Here is a 17,365-nt window from a genome sequence, read left to right as displayed (position 1 = left end):
AATCCAAGGAACTGATATCACTGTCCTCTTTCCTTCTTTCCCAAGCTATCATTTTAATCTAGATAACGACAGTATGAGGAAGTAATCCTGCAGCCATCCCAGGAGGAAAAAACACACACATACAAACAACACAAGAGTAATATCTGGCTCAAGAAAACAGAGTCCATGTTTCAGGATTGAACTATCGGCCCCACTAACCACTCTTTGACAATAGGGAATGGACTGCCTGTTTCCTTCTGTTTCCAGAGCACAAGGAACTTTATTACAGCTGAGATACATTACTACTGTCTCCAACACATACTTCCCATCGTATCTAAACACAGCCACCCGGACAGAAGCGCGAACCCAAGAGTCACTAGGAAACTTAACAGATTTCCAGCGACCTCTGGCAAGTGCATAACCATCACCTCCTCCAGCTCTTCCTGAGCACATAGGAATGCTGTACAAAAGGGACTGGGGAAGGAAGGAGAGGAAGGCTTTGCTCAGGGATTAGATACAGTTTCTCTTGATGAAGGGGAAGACTCCAGGAAATAGGTATCTTAGGGAAAAGAAGCAAACCTGTTAGTTCTGAAGCAACCTAGATCTAGATACGCAGCCCTAGTCTACAACAGTGATTTGGGGTTAGTAGGGTCACCCTACTTGGTGCTCTAGATAAGATTACATTGAATCTCATTACATACTTGTACAAAGTCCAAAAATCCTCCCCAATATTCCTTCAAATCCTGAAGTCTTGTGTTACCACGATCTCTCTGTCTTGAAACTCCTGCTTCTAGCCATTACGTTCCTGTCCCCCCGCCCACTGACCCCCTCCCCACCAAATCTGACACAGACTGAACATCTTTCTATACTTCCCACAAATTAGGCAAGTTGTATATGGCACAGACTTGACTGAATATTTGGGAAGAGTTGACCAGTTTTGTCAGTTTTAAATTCCCAGTAGAATGCAGTTATGAAGGCAGAAATGTGTTCGTTCCCGTTATAACTCAAATGCTGAGAACAAGTAGAGGGCACTCAATAAATAGCTGTTGCGTGGATGAAGTAAGGCATTCTTTCCTGAGGGAAAATACAAGCAACCTCACATTGTTCTTAAGTCTTCAGCCCCCGTCCCACCAGGCCTTTCTCACTGGCCATTGTTTCTCTGTAGCTCCCAGCCTCTTGCCAACTTGTTGGTGCTTTTCCCCCGGTTTCCCTTTCCACCTCTCCTCCGCACGCCTCCTTCCTGATTGGCTCTGGGAACTGCAAATTTTCTTCATTTATATAAAGCAACTTATGTTTCTCTATGCCTAACTCAGAAGGTTTGCATATCCAAATCCATTTGAGTGCTCAGCAACACCAAAGCCTTTTAGTTACCTGACTCTATCTGGCATTAGGTGAAATCCAGCTTTTAAAAAAAACAACAACAAAAACCAAACAGTCAACTCAATAAAAACCCACTACTTCAGAATCAATAGTTTTTCTGAAGCCACAGTAATATTTAAATATGTTTAGACATATTTAAGAGTCAAATGCAGAAAGTTGATTGGTTGAAAAGGTAATTAAACTTCCAACTTGCTCAAACAGAATTACAAAAGAAGGCAAAATTGTGTTGTTGTTTTTTTTCACAGAGATACAGTCCACTGGAATCACCAACACTGGACAGTTTGTTAGAGAATTTAGAGTCCTGACATAATAGAAATCCAGGCATCCTTTACATAATCTGCTGTTATCCTTTCTTCCCAATTACAGATTTGTGGATGTGTAGAATGACATCACTACCAGCAATTGTAGCCTTGAATAGCCAGCCTTGTATCTCCAAGAATAGCAAGTTGCAAATGACAAGGGATAATACACTTTACCTTTAAATCTTTCCACATTGCTCTAGCCAGTTTGGCTCAGTGGATATAGACCCTCCGCCTGCGGACTGAAAGGTACCAGGTTCTATTCTGCTCAAGGGCACATGCCGCGACCGCGGGCTTGGTCCCCAGTAGGGGGGCGTGCAGGAGGCAGCCAATCAATGATTCTCTCTCATCGTTGGTGTTTCTATTTCTCTCTGCCTCTCCCTCCCTTTCTGAAATCAATTTTAAAAATATATATATTTCGATGTATTTCCTGCCAATTCAAGTACCTCAATGGTGAAGTACTCTAGGTTACCGTGTTGTGCACAGCAGCCGTCACGCCCTCACGTCCATGCTGGCTGTCCTGCTTAGATTTCAGGTGTGACTAAGCGCCCACCGGAAACTAGTTCTCTCCCGGCGGGAAACCCGAGTTCCTCCCAGCCTTGCTGCCAGCCAATTCCGCTGAAGCTCCAACAAGCAAGGTAGAGACAGGACTAGTCAGACACCCGCGAGATCCCACCGCCTACCCCCTCGGACTGCGTTTCAAACTGGCGGGACCATCTTGGTTTGTGTGTTCCACTGGTTGCTGCAGCTCCTTCATTGTACTCCAAAGCTCTCCCACAGCTATTTTTATCAGTGACTGATGGTTAATTTATTGTTTTTTGTGGAGGGATGAAGGCTGGGACCTCCGAGTCCTCCATCTTGTTGATGTCACTCACTTTAGAACATAAATTTTGCCACATGTGGTCATCAAGTCCATGATGCAAACAATGGCATTATTTGGTCAGTCATACTACACCCGTGACTCTATTTCCAAAGCCCTGTTTAGGTCCAGGTCCCCTTCCCAAAACTCCATGGTGACTATTCTCACACTTGCACAGTCTCCTTAAAATCAGCATGTCCACAAACGGAAGTCATGCTCTTCTCCCTCAAAGCTGCTCCTCTCCCGGAATTCCAGAACGTAGTCCACAGCTTTCCCACCTACACAGCTGAGCATATCAGCGGTCACCAGGGACTCTTCTCTGACTCCAATGCCCCAAATCTAATACAAAGTCTAACCCATTTTACCTTATATCTGTCTCTTGATCCCATCTCCACGGCCACTGCCCTCATCCAGTCCTCCTTGACCGCTGAATTGGACCATAGAAACAGCCTCCTAACTCGCTCCATGCCCCCACTCCTGCCTCTCTCCAAGTTAATCCTCCCTTAGCAGACTAAGACCTCTCCAAGACCACTTTACAAATTTCATCTGATCACATCCTTGTCTTGATTCTTATGCTTAAGTTCCAAATCCTTAATGGCTTACAGGAAACCCCATGGCCTACCCTACTACTCCTCTGGCATCTTTTATTGCCACTGGACTCGTACCTCTCTCCACACCAGCCATTCTGTATCTTTCAGTTCTTCAAACATCCATACCACTTCCCATATCTAGGCCTTTGTACAAGCTGTCTCCCTCCCTCACATGCCCTCTCTCTCGTTCCGTTTAGCTAACTCCTATGGATCCTGCAAGGTTCAACTTAGAGAATGCTTTCCCAGGAACGCTTCCTTGACTTTCTAGAATAGATTAGATTAATCTGTCATATGCTCCCACAACATTTTACACTTTTTTCATTGTTGAATTTATTCATAAGTATCCTATCTAATAAAGAGGGAATATTCAAATTGACCATAATGCCGTTACAATGGTGGCAGCGCCCATAGCCACAAGATGGCAGTGCCCAGTCCCCTCAGCCCCGCTGCAGTCCTCCAGTCCTTTCAGCCCTGCCAAGGGGGTGGCGGGTGCACAGTGTGGCCAGACCCGCCTCAGCCCCCTAGCCGCCCAGAGCCAGCTGAGGTGCAGGCAAGCCTCGGATGGTGGCTGCCCAGCTGCCCAGGGCTACTCAAGGCTCAGGTAACCAGGGCCGGCCAAGGCTTATGCTGCCGGCAGTGACAGGAGCAGAGGCGTAATGGGGGCGTCGCCTTCCCCTGATCACCGGGTCGCCTCCTGCCCCTGGGGGCTCCCAGAATGTGAGAGGGGGCAGGCCAGGCTGAGGGACTCCCCTTCAGTGCATGAATTTTCATGCACCGGGCCTCTAGTTCATTTAATGTTTATCTTCCCTACTAGAATGCATGTATCATAAGGACATTAACGCATCCATATCATTCATGTCTGTATGCCTAGTGTTTTGCCAATACCCAACACATAGTCAAGTCTCAATAAATAATTGCCAACTGAGTGGCTGAAAAACAGTTCTTCCTAGTTAAGGATTCAGTTTCAATGCACAGTTATAACCTAAACACTAACAGTCCATCATATTTGTGCTTTTGTTAAGCCTTCTGACCTTATTTTTCCACATTACAAAGTTTTTTATGTACATACCATATTTCCCTCTTCCCAGTGATGTATCATAAATTGATGTATTTTTATTGGGTGAGGCCCAGGTAATCTCCCTGTTTATAACTCTGACCTTTCTGTGAACAAACACAAAAAGTGAACTTTGGTTTATCTCCTACCATAATGTAGCTGCTTATTACCGGCGAGCAGGCTGTATTCCATGGCCCATGTGACCAGAAAGCAACGTGTGGCAGAGTAGACTGAGGGACCTAGCTAGAGGCTGTCCAGCTGGTGCTCCTGACTCCCTAAAAGCCCAGAGCAAAGCAACTGAGCACAAGGAGTATGGTCCTGAGGTGAGCGAGGTCATGAAGAAACCACTGTTGGGCTTGACTCTGTGGTCACTGCTCCTCTGTCCAGGGCTGATGTGTTTCAACGACCAGGTGACTCAGAAATGCCACAATGGCAGCTACGAGATCAGCGTCCTGATCATGAAAAACTCGGCCTTCCAAGAGCCCCCAGAAAACTTGGAAAATGCAGTGAAACGGGGATTGGAAATCGCGGAGAGGCGTCTAAGGGATGATGGTAAGAATATGGTAACAGAATCCTCCTCCTCCTCCCGGTTACAACCTCTGGGATCAAAGGGTTGCTAAGTGAAGATCTTGTGTTCTTTGCCTGAATACCAACCTTTTCTAAGGGCCTGTCCTACAACTCCTTTTTATTTCAAGGCAGTAGATCCTCAAACAGAAGGATTTGAGTCCTACCACATTTAATAATTCCCTGTTGTAAGATACTATGTTGTTTTTATTGTTGCATAATTGTTTGTAAAAGACTACACTAAACATTTTCATGTATATAGTTGTTGTTATTTTTGTTTTGTTTTGTTTTTCATTCTCTGAGACTAGATTGCTAGACTTCACTCATAATCCACCTTGCTCTGGGGATGGCCTGACTCAGGGGATGCCAGGTGTTCACAGCAGTGAAATGCCCCAGATAGCATTTCAATAAAAAACGGATTTATTCCTCATTTTCGAAGAGGCAGGCATCATGTTTCCTCCTGCAACTGCTCAGGAGCAAGATTTGGTCTGGACCTGAGATTTCCTAGGGTTTCCAGTCAAGAAGATGAATTAGGGAGTAAAATTCATACAGAAGCTGAATCTTTTTCTGGGATTTTTAATCCATCGGTTCACTCTTTACTTCTCTGGTGGCTATTATAATAAAACACTAGTGGCCCGGTGCACGAAATTTGTGCATGGGGGTGAGGGGGTTCCCTCAGCCCAGCCTGCACCCTCTCCAATTGGGGACCACTTGGAGGATGTCCGACCCCCGGTTTAGGCCCGATCCCTGTAAACCAGCGGTCGGACATCCTTCTTGCAATCTGGGACCGCTGGCTTCTAACCGCTCACCTGCCTGATTGCCCTAACCTTTCTGCCTACCTGCCTGATCACCCCTAGTTGCCCCTGCCTCCCTTCCTGATCACCCCTAACTGCCCTCCCCTGCCAGCCTGATCTTGCCCCCAATTGCTCTCCCCTGCCGCCCTGATTGCCCCCAACTGCCCTCCCCTGCTAGCCTGATCACCCCTAACTGCCTCTTCCTGCCTCATTGCCCCTAACTGCCCTCCCTGCCAGCCTGATCTTGCCCCCAACTGCCCTCCCCTGCCAGCCTAGTTGCCCCCAACTGCCCTCCCCTGCCAGCCTGATCTCACCCCCAACTGCCCTCCCCTGCCGGTCTGATTGCCCCTAACTGCCTCTGCTTTGGCCCCCACCACCATGGCTTTGTCTGGAAGGAAGTTGGATGTCTGGAAGATGGCCAGTTGACCCGGTCTAATTAGCATATTACCCTTTTATTAGTATAGATCAGTGGTCGGCAAACTCATTAGTCAACAGAGCAACAAACCACGAGCCACAGTTTGCCGACCACTGGTATAGATAGTTGATATAATAAATTTCCAATAGAATTTAGTGTTGCAGTTCTCCATTGTATCTTTTAATTATTAAAATAAACTTTACAACATTAGATAAAATATGTAGAATAAAATATTAGGTAAAATATGAGGAAAAAATCACCACTGATCATTTCTAGCAGCCTGGATATTTATATGCTTCTCAGTTTCTTGTTTATAAGAACATGGTTGGGATCACATAGAAACAATTTTTTAGCCTTCTGATTTCACTTTACATCATTGTAGAAGTGACTTTCCTATAACTGCATAATCTTCATAGCATCCTGAGAATAGATGTGTAATAACCTTTGGAGTAGATATTCTCCCAAATTATCCTATATAATAAAGAGCTAATATGCTAATTAGACTGAACAACAGAACAACTGTCCAGACAACCTTCCAGGCGACCTTCTGGATGAAGCCGGGGCTGCGAGGGCCCACTGAGGTAGCTGGGGCTGTGAGGGCCAAGCCCCTTGCATGAATTTTGTGCATCGGGTCTCTAGTTTAATAATAATGTAAGATATTTTATTATTTTAAATTTTGCATAATTATTTTTTAAAGACTACACTAAACATTTTCACGTATATAGTTTTTTTTTTCATTCTTTGAGACTAGATTGCTGAAAGTATAATTACTGAGCCAATGCAATTTGATGCATCTCAGTGGTTATTGATGGTTTTGAGGAAGGTATGTCTTAATCTCCTCCATTTAAAATTGTCTGGTAATAATACCAACCGATATTATACATATGTGTAATAAGTTCTTTTTCTCTGCAATATACATTTCTTCAATCTGGTCTGAAACTGGATTCAGATATAAATAGAGAAACTAAGAGGTCATTATAAGAGGTCATTTCATAAAATTCTTTACTTACTGAGGCAGTGTGTAGTAATGGGAAGAACATTTTATCTAAAGTCTGAAGACCTGGATTGGAATCCCTTTCTCGGAGCTTTCTCTCTTTGTGACCCTGGGTGAGTTATTTCTCTTCTTCTCTCCGAGCCTTGGTTTCCTTGTTTACTGAATACCTCTCATGTGGTGGGTAAGATATATAACCCTTTTAATCACAGCTCTGTTAGACTGGCATTGTTGACACTTTCACAATGGAGGTTTAGTAACTTTGCTTAAGTCATACAGATTGTCTGTTTGAAATGAGTTTCAAACTCATATATCTGTATAATTCCAAAGAGTGAATCTTGCCACTGTAAGATCTTTACCCACCACGAACTAACTTTCTCAATAAAATAAGGCAGTGGAGCCCTAGCCAGTTTGGCTCAGAGGATAGAACGTTAGTTGGCAGACTGAAGGGTCCCAGGTTCGATTCCAGTCAAGGGCATGTACCTTAGTTGCAGGCTCCATCCCTGGTCGGGGTGCGTGCAGGAGGCAACCAATCAATGTGTCTCTCTCAATACATGTTTGTCTCTCTCTCTCTCTCTCTCTCTCTCACCCCCTCCCTTCCACACTTGCTAAAAATCAGTGGAAAAATATCCTTGGGTGAGGATTAACAAAACAAAACAAACAAACAAACAAAAAATAAGACAGTGGAGCATTGTGGTTAGAAGTAGAGATTTGGAGCTGAAACCGGTTTGGCTCAGTGGATAGAGCGTCGGCCTGCAGACTGAAGGGTCCCAGGTTCGATTCCGGTCAAGGGCATGTACATTGGTTGCGGGCACATCCCCGGTAGGGGGTGTGCAGGAGGCATCTGGTCGATGTTTCTCTCCCATCGATGTTTCTAGCTCTCTATCCCTCTCCCTTCCTCTCTGTAAAAAATCAATAAAATGTATTATAAAAAAAAAAAGTAGAGATTTGGAATCAAACAGGTCTTGGTTCATATTCTAGCTGTTTATCCAACCATTTATCACCACTGACCTCAAGGAAATTATTTAAGTTTTCTGAGCCTCATTCCCTCACCTATAAAATTGCAATAGATAGCAGTTACCTCTTATGGCTATTGTGTGAATTAAATGAGAAAATTCATATAAATTATGCAATACACTGATGGAAAATAGTAAGAACTCAGTAAGTGGCAGTTGTTTTTATTATTGTCATTTATTCTTTTTTTAAAATCTTCACCTGAAGGCATGCTTAGAGAGAAGAAGGGAGAGGGAGGAAAGAAGGAGAAGAGAGAGAGAGAGAGAGAGAGAGAGAGAGAGAGAGAGAGAGAGAGAGAGAAACATCAATGTGAGAGATAAACATTGATCAGTTGCGGGCAACCTTTCTCAGCACGGGACAACACCCAGCTTGAGAATGTTAATGTTGTAGTTGTTGCTAGGCTATTGCTGATATTAGGAGAACAAGTTACCATTCATATGAAATAAACAGTAAAGTGTATTGGTAAGATATTAATCTCTGAACTCATATACCCTGAATTTGAATTCCTGCTCCATCATTTACTAATGAGTTATTTATTTTCTTGAAGTTTCACTCATCTCATTTGTAAAACAGAGTTATTAATGGTGAAGTTGTAAAATAGATTAAATGAGTGGAAAATTTTAGGGGAAAGAAAGAATAAACAGTGATGGCTGAATTTTTGCACTTGGTGATGCATTTTGTTGGATGAGTGTTGATGTATAATAAACTCAAGTAGTGCAATTTGTGAGGAAAAGATAGGCTCATGTTTTAAAACATATTGAGCATTATTATTTGTAAAAAATCTAATACAACATAATGAAGGGCTAAATAGAAGAAATTCAAATGTTGTTGGGTGATGTGTAAATGGAAGAATGCAATATTTTCTCCTAGTACTTAGAAAACCTTTGTGCATTTGAAGAATAGGTAGGATTTGATGAAAAAGAAGATTGCTTCAGCCTTAGGACATTAACTCCTCAAGGGTGTATGTTCCATGGCTAAACTCACCAGGCCCATGCCCTGCATGTGCTGTCATGCCCTAGACTCAGGCACTATATGCAGATTCACTTTGGTACAACCCCATCCTGAAAGCCCTGGATAGGACATAGAGGGTTCCGAGATCACTGAATTTTATTGCATTCCACTCATTCTCCCAGGACTGAGAATCCATGGTATGGTGAGAGAGCAGGCCAGAGAGGAATGAAAAATAGTGCTTGGGGTAATTGCTTATTTTAAAAGTTAAGCTTTGAATTGTCATTCCATAGATGTCTTTCCATTGTCTGAAAAAAGTTCAGTATATTTTTGAGAGATCATTTGGAATTTGCAGTGATTAAAGGGATAAAAAAACAAACATAGTTCACATAACCATAAAATGTTAAGAAGTAGCTCCATACTACAGTATGTTCTATAGAAGTAGCTCTCAAACTTTTTGGTCTCAAGACCTCTTTACATTCTGAAAAATAATTGTGACATCTGAAAAGTTTTGTTTATGCAGTTACATTTATCAGCATTTACTGTACTGGAAATTAAAACGGAAATGTTTTATTTTTTTATGTTCTCATTCTTTTTTAAATTTTATTTTATTATCATTACTTTTTTGTTAATCATCACGTGAGGATATTTTTAAATTTATTTTATTTTTATTTATTAAATTTATTGGGATGACATTGGTCAACATGAACATATAGGTTTCAGGTGTGGGTTTCTATGTTACAAGATCTATATATTGCACCCTGTGCCCACCACCCAAAGTCAAATCTTATCCTGTCAGCATATATTAGGACCCCTTCTCCCCACACTCCTTCCCTCTGGCAATCACCACACTGCTGTTTGTGTTTGTGTTCATGAGTTTCAGTTTTATATTCCACATATAAGTGATATCATATAGTTCTTAGCTTTTACTGGCTGACTTATTTCACTTAGCATAATGTTCTCAAAGTCCATTCATGTTGTTGTAAATGGCAGTAATTCATTCTTTCTTATGGAGGGCTAGTATTCCATTGTGTACATGTACCACATCCTCTTTATCTAGTCCGCTATAGTGGGACACTTTGGGTTGTTTCCAAGTCTTGGCCACTGTGAATAATGCTGCAATGAACATAGGGGCACAAGTATCTTTGGGAATACATGATTTTTAGTTTTTTTGGGTATATACACAGGAGAGGGATTGCTGGGTCATATGGTAGCTCTATTTTAATTTTTTGAGGAATCGCCAGACTGCTTTCCATAGTGGTTGTACCAGTCTACATTCCTACCAGCAGTGGATGAGGTTTCCTTGTTTCCACAACCTCTCCAACACTTGTTATTGCTTATCTTATTGATAATGGCCACTCTAACAGGTCTGAGGTGGTATCTCATTATACTTTTTATTTGCATTTCCCTAGTTGCCAGTGAGGTTGAACATCTTTTCATATATCTATTGGCTATTTATGTCTTCTTGAGAGAGGTGTATTTTCAGGTTCTCTGCCCACTTTTTGATTGGGTTGTTTTTTTGGTGTTGAGTTTTACAAGTTCTTTATATATTTTGGAAATTAAACCTTTTTTGGAGCTACTGGTTGCAAATATCATCTTCCATGTGGTTGGCTGCCTCTTTGCTTTGTTGTCAGTTTCTTTTGCTGTATAGGAGCTTTTTATTTTGATATAGTCCCATTCATTTATTTTTTGCCTTTACTTCCCTTGCTTTTGGGGTCAAGTTCATAAAATGTTCTCTATGACCAAGGTCCATAAGTTTGGTCCCTATATTTTCTTCTATGTAATTTATTGTTTCAGGTCTTATATATAGGACTTTGATCCATTTTGAATTAATTTTTATACATGGGGACAAACTGTAATCCAGTTTCATTCGTTTGCATGTGGCTTTCCAGTTTTCCCAGCACCATTTATTGAAGAGACTATCCATACTCTATTGTGTGTTTATGGCTCCTTTGTCAAAAATTATCTGTCCATATGCATGTATTTTTATAGCTGGGCTCTCCATTCTGTTCCATTGATCTGCATATCTGTTTCTCTGCCAATATGATGCTGTTTTGATTATCATACCTCAAAACAGAAATGTTTTAAATATTTGCTTATCGATTCATTTAAATAACAACTATAGACACTTTATCAGTTAACATAGATAATATTTTTTAGTAAAGAAAACCTATATTTATCAAAACAAAAAAATAAAAGTAGGTGGCAAAGTGGTATTGATTTACATTTTTGTAAATCTTTAATGTCAGGCTTAATAGAAAATGGCTGGGTTTTCATATCTGCTTCTGCACTTAATCTATATATATACTAGTAGCCCTGCACACGAATCCGTGCGCCAGTAGCTCACCAGTAGCTGCCGCCCTCCAGTAGCTCTCTGCCCGTTGTTCCACCCTCCTGTAGCTTCCCCCACCCCTTTTCCTCCCTCCCTCCGCCCCCCTCATAGCTTGCTGCCCTGCCCCCTCCTGTAGCTCTCTGCCTGCTGCCCCACCCTCCTGTAGCTCCCTCTGCCTCCCCCGCCCCTCATAGCTTGCTGCCCTGCCCCCTTCTCCGCCGCCCGCTTGTAGCTCACTGCCCCACGCTCCTGCTGATCCTGATCTGGTCGTTACACGATCAGTCGTTACACTTCACGGTGTAATGACCATTTGCATATTACATCTTTATTATATAGGATAAAAGGATAAGCAACCATTTGACCATCCAACCGGTAGCTATGATGTACAATGACCACTAGGGGGCAGACGCTCCAACTGGTAGCTATGACACGCACTGACCACCAGGGGGCAGACGCTCAATGCAGGAGCTGCCACAATGACTTGGCAGTGGCAGTTCTTGGGTGATGCACCCTGGAACCAGAGAGGAGGGAGCCAGATTCCGGGATGTGTCACCCGAGAACCACCCTCTTGCAATCTGGGACCCCTCAGAAGATATCAGAAAGCTGGTTGCAGCCTGATCCCTGCAGGCCAGGCCGAGGGACCCCACCTTCCAGAGGGACCCTGCTCACTCCACAGATGCCCTTCGAGCCATGGCGCCACCCCAGGTGCAGCCTGCTGGGGAGTGACTGCGGGAGGTTGGCTTCAGGGCATGTCCGGCCCATCTTGCCCAGTCCTGCCCCTCCGGCCACCTTCTAATTAATTTCCTTTCAATGTGCATGAATCCGTGCACCGGGGCACTAGTGTCTTATAATAATACATATTATGTAGCCTCTGGAAAACTCTCACTATATAATCATGAATGAAGGGGAGTAGAAAAAAGCAAAAATGTCTTATTGTAATTATGTGAATGGTTTTGACCCCCTGGACCTCCTAAAAGAGTCTCCAGGTACCTCAGGAGTCAATGGCCCCACCCTTTGAGAATTACTTTCTACAGCGGGATCTGGAATCAGAGTGTCCTTAGTTCAAAACTCAGCTTCACTTCTTACCACGTTAATCAATTTCTATCGACCTCCATCTTCTCATTTTTAAATTAGGAAGGTAAATTATTAATTAACCTCATAGGATTCAGGGAAGAATTTAGTGAAAGGATGCATGCAAAAATCCATAGCCCAACGCTAGGCATATAATAACAGAGATCATCCAGTTCTATTCTATGAATAAATGGGTGAGAAACTGGGGCCCCAAAGGTGAAATTACTTGTACAAGATCACACTCAATAGACATCGGTTCCCCTTCTCCCAGACCCTGTACAGTAAAAACCTTGATTTTGCCATGCCCATCCATCATGGACTGCCTTGAACCTAGGATTTTTGAGTGGATCATCTTTAGTGTTCCTCATAGCAACAGGCAGTTGAGGCGTAAGAGCTGTCTTATACATTAACAGGGAAGGTGTGGCTATCTTCCCAATGCCCTGTTTTCATCATGTTACTGTGCACTGGCCTCCATTTCACTTCCTGACTCCTCTTGCTACTTTCTTAGACTTTCTCCATCCCAATTTTCTACTGCTTTCCACATACATTCTCCCATTCCAATAGGTACACCATAGCCTCACTCAGGCTATTCTCCTGGCTTCATGTGCCCTATATTCTCCCTATTGTTATGAGAATTAAATAAGATAAAAGCTATAAAGGGTCACTGACCTCACATCTTCCATTAGCTTTCTCTGACTGGTCTTATTTACACTGATCTCTTCTATTTGTCTAGTCTGAATGAACAAAATGCTGTCATCTCTTATTTAGATCTCCTACTAAACAAAGTACAGTAGCAGAATAAGTATCCTTGTCCTGGCCAGTGTGGCTCAATTGGTTGAGTGGCATCCCATGCACCCAAAGTTCTCTCATCCCATTCCCCCTCAGGGCACATGCCCAGGTTGTGGGTTTGATTCCCCGTCAGGGTGCATGCAGGAGGCAACCAATGGATGTTTCTCTCTCACCGTGGTGTCTCTCTCTCTCTCCCCCTCTTCCTTCCTCTATAAATAAATAAATAAATAAATAAATAAATAAATATCCTTGGATTAACAACAACAACTAAAAAGGCAAGAGATAAAATGTTTCCTAGTTTTTAGAAACATTTCTGAGGTGGCTGTAGAAGAGCATAGATGCTTCCATTTTCTAAAAGAACAGGTCTATATCTTTTAAAATATTCTAATTTGGATGTTCAGGAGAACAATAACTTCTATTGCTGATATTCTCTTTTAAAGGAATTAAAAATTATTACATTTGACAAACCTGCTTTTAATACCATTTTACATGTGAGTGAATCAAGTAGAGAAATAAAAGGGCTTGTGCAAGAACACATAGAAAGTTACTCATACTGCCAGACTAGCAACTGAGGTTTCCAGGCTTCCTAAATAACAGCTTCACAAAATGACAGATATCTCTGCTTAGGAATCAGGGATTTGTCCTGAATATTTCTTATTAGAAGGAAAACAAAATGCAAGAGAAAGAGTTTGGTCAAATGGTTCTGCTATCTCTTTATTGTCTTCCAAAATGTGATGCCTAGCAATACCCAGGGATATTAGCATCGATACTCTTGCCTTCATCTGAAGATGACCCCATTATCCAAAGATTCTGGTCCAGAATGGGTGGGCACAAGTCACTCTGACTGTCATTGCTTTCCTAACACTTCCCAGACCCATATAGGAAACTTGCTGAGTCTACAATAATAAAAAACAGGATGATGAAAATGTTCTCAACTGGGTTGTGGGACGGTTGTGAAAATACACACACACACACACACACACACACACACACACACAAGGTGGGCCAAAAGTAGGTTTACAGTTGTAGATACACAAAACATGGAGTTTATTCTTGTATTATTATTTATTGTGTTACTTTGCATATGAACAACTGTAAACCTACTTTTGCCCTACCATATATATATATGAAATATATATACATATAAATATATGTTTATTAAAAATCATTGAATTGTACACTTGAGTGATTTTTCTGGTGGTAAATTATGCCACAAAAAAAGCTGATGAGAGAGAGACAGACAGAAGCAGAGAGACAGAGATAGAGAGAAGAAGTGACAGAGAGTAATATAAGAACTCCAAACTCAAATATCCCTAGGCCTGAAAATGAATCTCCATTTTTTTCCCCCAGGGTCAATTGGCAAAAGGTAACTTTTATGTCTGGTATGAACTACTAAAAAATAACACTAGTTTTCTCTTTTTCCTCCTTTATGGATAACAGGAATAAATGCAACTGTGAACGCTACCTTTATCCGTACAGAGGATGTGATTTATAAATCAAGTGACTGTCGGAGTAGCACCTGTGAAGGCCTTGACCTACTCAGGACAATTTCAGTAAGTATCTGCCTTGGTAGATATAGCTCACACCCTCTTGTCACTGGACAATCATAGTGTGAACCTTGGGCACCTGTCCATGAGCATCTCTCACGTCAGCTCTAGCCATGCTGAGTGATGTCAACACCGGATTCTCTCACTTTATCCCTATAGATTTCCCACGTGATGATGGCCCGCCAGGAATCCAGGAAACGGAAAGAACCTTAGCTATCTGTACACTTTCAGTGTTAGGGAGTGGAATTATTTCGTTTTAAGCATGTTTTAAAAATTTAAATGTTGTTCCTAACTGGTTTGCCTTTGTGTCCCTCAAGAAATACCTGAGGTGCCCTGTTAAAAATATATTCTAAAGCCCTTCAGCAGAGATCTCTGTGTCAAGTCATCACCATATATGTGACTACATGAGATCTGAATCTGAAACCTAACTTTAACACAGTAACTGTCATGTCAAAGGGTAGATAATGGGACGAGAGAGATTCTTGCCTAATCCTTACTCCCAACTCTCCCCCCCCACCACCACCCGCACCCCCATGCAGGTCTTGGAACATAGAGTGTTCCAAGCTCTCTAGAAGCAAGTAGGTGTGTGAGATGCCCCCTTTACTACAGAAATCTTTGAAAAGGCCCTCCGTGAAACAGGGCACCAGGCACAGAGCCCTGCATGGTTCCAAAGCTTTAATCAATAACATTACATGTTCACCGAGGTAGGCTCCACCCAGGCCAGGAGGAGTGGCTGATTATAGCAGTCACACTCAGTCCTGGAACAGAGGGTGGGGTGGAGGGGGAGGGGGGTTGAGGGGAGGGGGGGGTCGGTTAGCGGGGAGGAAGAAAAGTTTAGGTGCTTCCTCCCTGGATCTCTACAGAGGAAGGTATGACCTGGTTCTCTAAAACCAAGGATGGAATGTTCCTAATCACATTCCCCTTGAGAAATAGTAGAAAAAAGATCTATCATTGCCCAGCTGGTCACATTGCATTTGTCCTCTTTAGCCCTACTTTGTAGCTCTCCCTAAAACTTGCCCACTCCCTCCAGAGCACCTCCAAATCTAGTTTTTCTCTAATGTGGCTGACAGACGTCTGCCAGTCCTTCCTCCACTCTGCATCTCCCTCTTGATAAAGGTTCCCTGCAGTCAGCTCACTTTCTCTTTCAGTGGAATAGCTTTCCCTCCACCCACAGCACTTCCTCCCTTAGCTGCCCCTTCCTCTCAGACTACTTCCCCCCTTAGCTGCCCCTTGCCCAGCAAGAGGCACCCCATGTTGCCCCCTTCTGCTCTGCATTCTAACACCTTAAGTGGTCCACTTTCTAACCTTCTGGGAGCCTTTCCCTTGCCACTTCTTTTCTGTCTTTTGATTCTTTCCTTTGTTTTTGTTTTTTTTGTTTGTTTTTTGTTTGTTTGGTTTTTGTTTTGTGTGTGTTTCCATTTTAGGGATTAGTTTTTTTTCTTCCTTTTTTTTCTCCTACAGAATCAAAAGGAGGTGGGTTGTGTCCTCATGGGGCCCTCGTGTACATATTCCACCTTCCAGATGTAGTAAGTAGTTTGTTTTATTGTTGTTTTGATGCCACTATGAATTGAAATCAAGACATGACATCCATGTTAAAAACATTTATCAAACAGCAGTCTAGTCAAGGCGACACAATCAGGGGTGTTGGGGCCCTCCTATATTGCCACCTGTCTTACAACCGTAATTCCTTTATCGAGTTCACTCTGCCTTTGCTCAGAGTGGGGTGAGCCACAGGTGCAGTTACCAACATCTAAGCTGGAGGAGCAACGTGGTATAAAGTCAGAGTTCTGGCAGGAAACAGGGAAGACAGTGCACTTGGATAATTTGAGGAGCTTAATCAAAGAAATACTCACAAAAGTATAAGCAGAGTGTATGGAAACACAAAGAAAGGGGCAGCACCCAAGGGCATGAGCAGGGCTCTGTTTTAGCTCCGGGTTTACGAGAGTAAGGAAGGTAGCAAGGTCCTTATTTCATAGCATTATTTGAAGGTTATAAATAACATATTAAAGTACTTTGCACAATGCCCTTATCACCTTAGAAAGAAGCTTTCAATATATTCCTGAATGCAAATACTTCTCTTTGGGACAGTCGCCCTCATCCCTCCCATTCATTAATCTCATCACCACAGACACTTTGGTCTTCCAGATTACACAGACCCCAGTCAAAATCCCTCCCACATGCCTTTCTTTCACCTGTCACAATCTTCCCCTGAATCAAGGATCAGCCCCCACCTACACAGAGAGAACTGTGTTGAAAAACCCCTTGCAAGAGACTTTGGAGGGTAAACATTAGATCTCTGAAATGTCTGTTGCAAACTGTTCTTCTCACACCTCACACCCAGCTCCACAGACACACAGGTGCTCGGGGCCACTGCACACCATAGAAACACCATAGAAGCATTTATTTTTTTTAGTTCATACCAAAATGCAGACAAATACAGAATCTTACTCTTCCTTGCACTCGTTCCTGATGGTTGTCTTGTCTGACTACTTATTGATAATGCTATAGAGAACGCTCAAAAGAAAAGGGGGGTTAAGAAAATGGACTCACCATTTATGAGGACTTGCCATGTGCAAAGAAGCATTTTCATTTTAAATATGTTTTTATTGAGTTTATAGAGAAAGGAAGAGAGAGGGAGAGAAAGATAGAAACATCAATGATGAGAGAGAATTATCAACTAGCTGCCTCCTGCACTCCCCCTACTGGGGATTGAGCCCACAACCAGGGCATGTGCCCTGA

At 42.6% G+C, this 17,365-nt stretch overlaps 1 protein-coding gene across 1 annotated transcript in view; it reads left to right on the top strand.

The window, feature by feature from the left end:
- The first annotated feature begins 4,423 nt into the window (after positions 1 to 4,423).
- Positions 4,424 to 17,365, top strand: part of GUCY2C (guanylate cyclase 2C) — a 70,882-nt gene continuing 57,940 nt past the window's right edge. Inside the window, exons 1-3 of the mRNA XM_079775451.1 lie at positions 4,424 to 4,713; positions 14,520 to 14,632; positions 16,088 to 16,152. Coding sequence (XP_079631577.1) covers positions 4,497 to 4,713; positions 14,520 to 14,632; positions 16,088 to 16,152 — 395 coding nt within the window. The 5' untranslated portion in view covers positions 4,424 to 4,496. The remainder of the gene's footprint in view (positions 4,714 to 14,519; positions 14,633 to 16,087; positions 16,153 to 17,365) is intronic.

This window comes from Cnephaeus nilssonii, assembly GCF_951640355.1.
Source record: "Cnephaeus nilssonii genome assembly, chromosome: 6".
Lineage (NCBI taxonomy): Eukaryota > Metazoa > Chordata > Mammalia > Chiroptera > Vespertilionidae > Cnephaeus > Cnephaeus nilssonii.
This window is presented reverse-complemented; position numbering and strand designations above follow the sequence as displayed.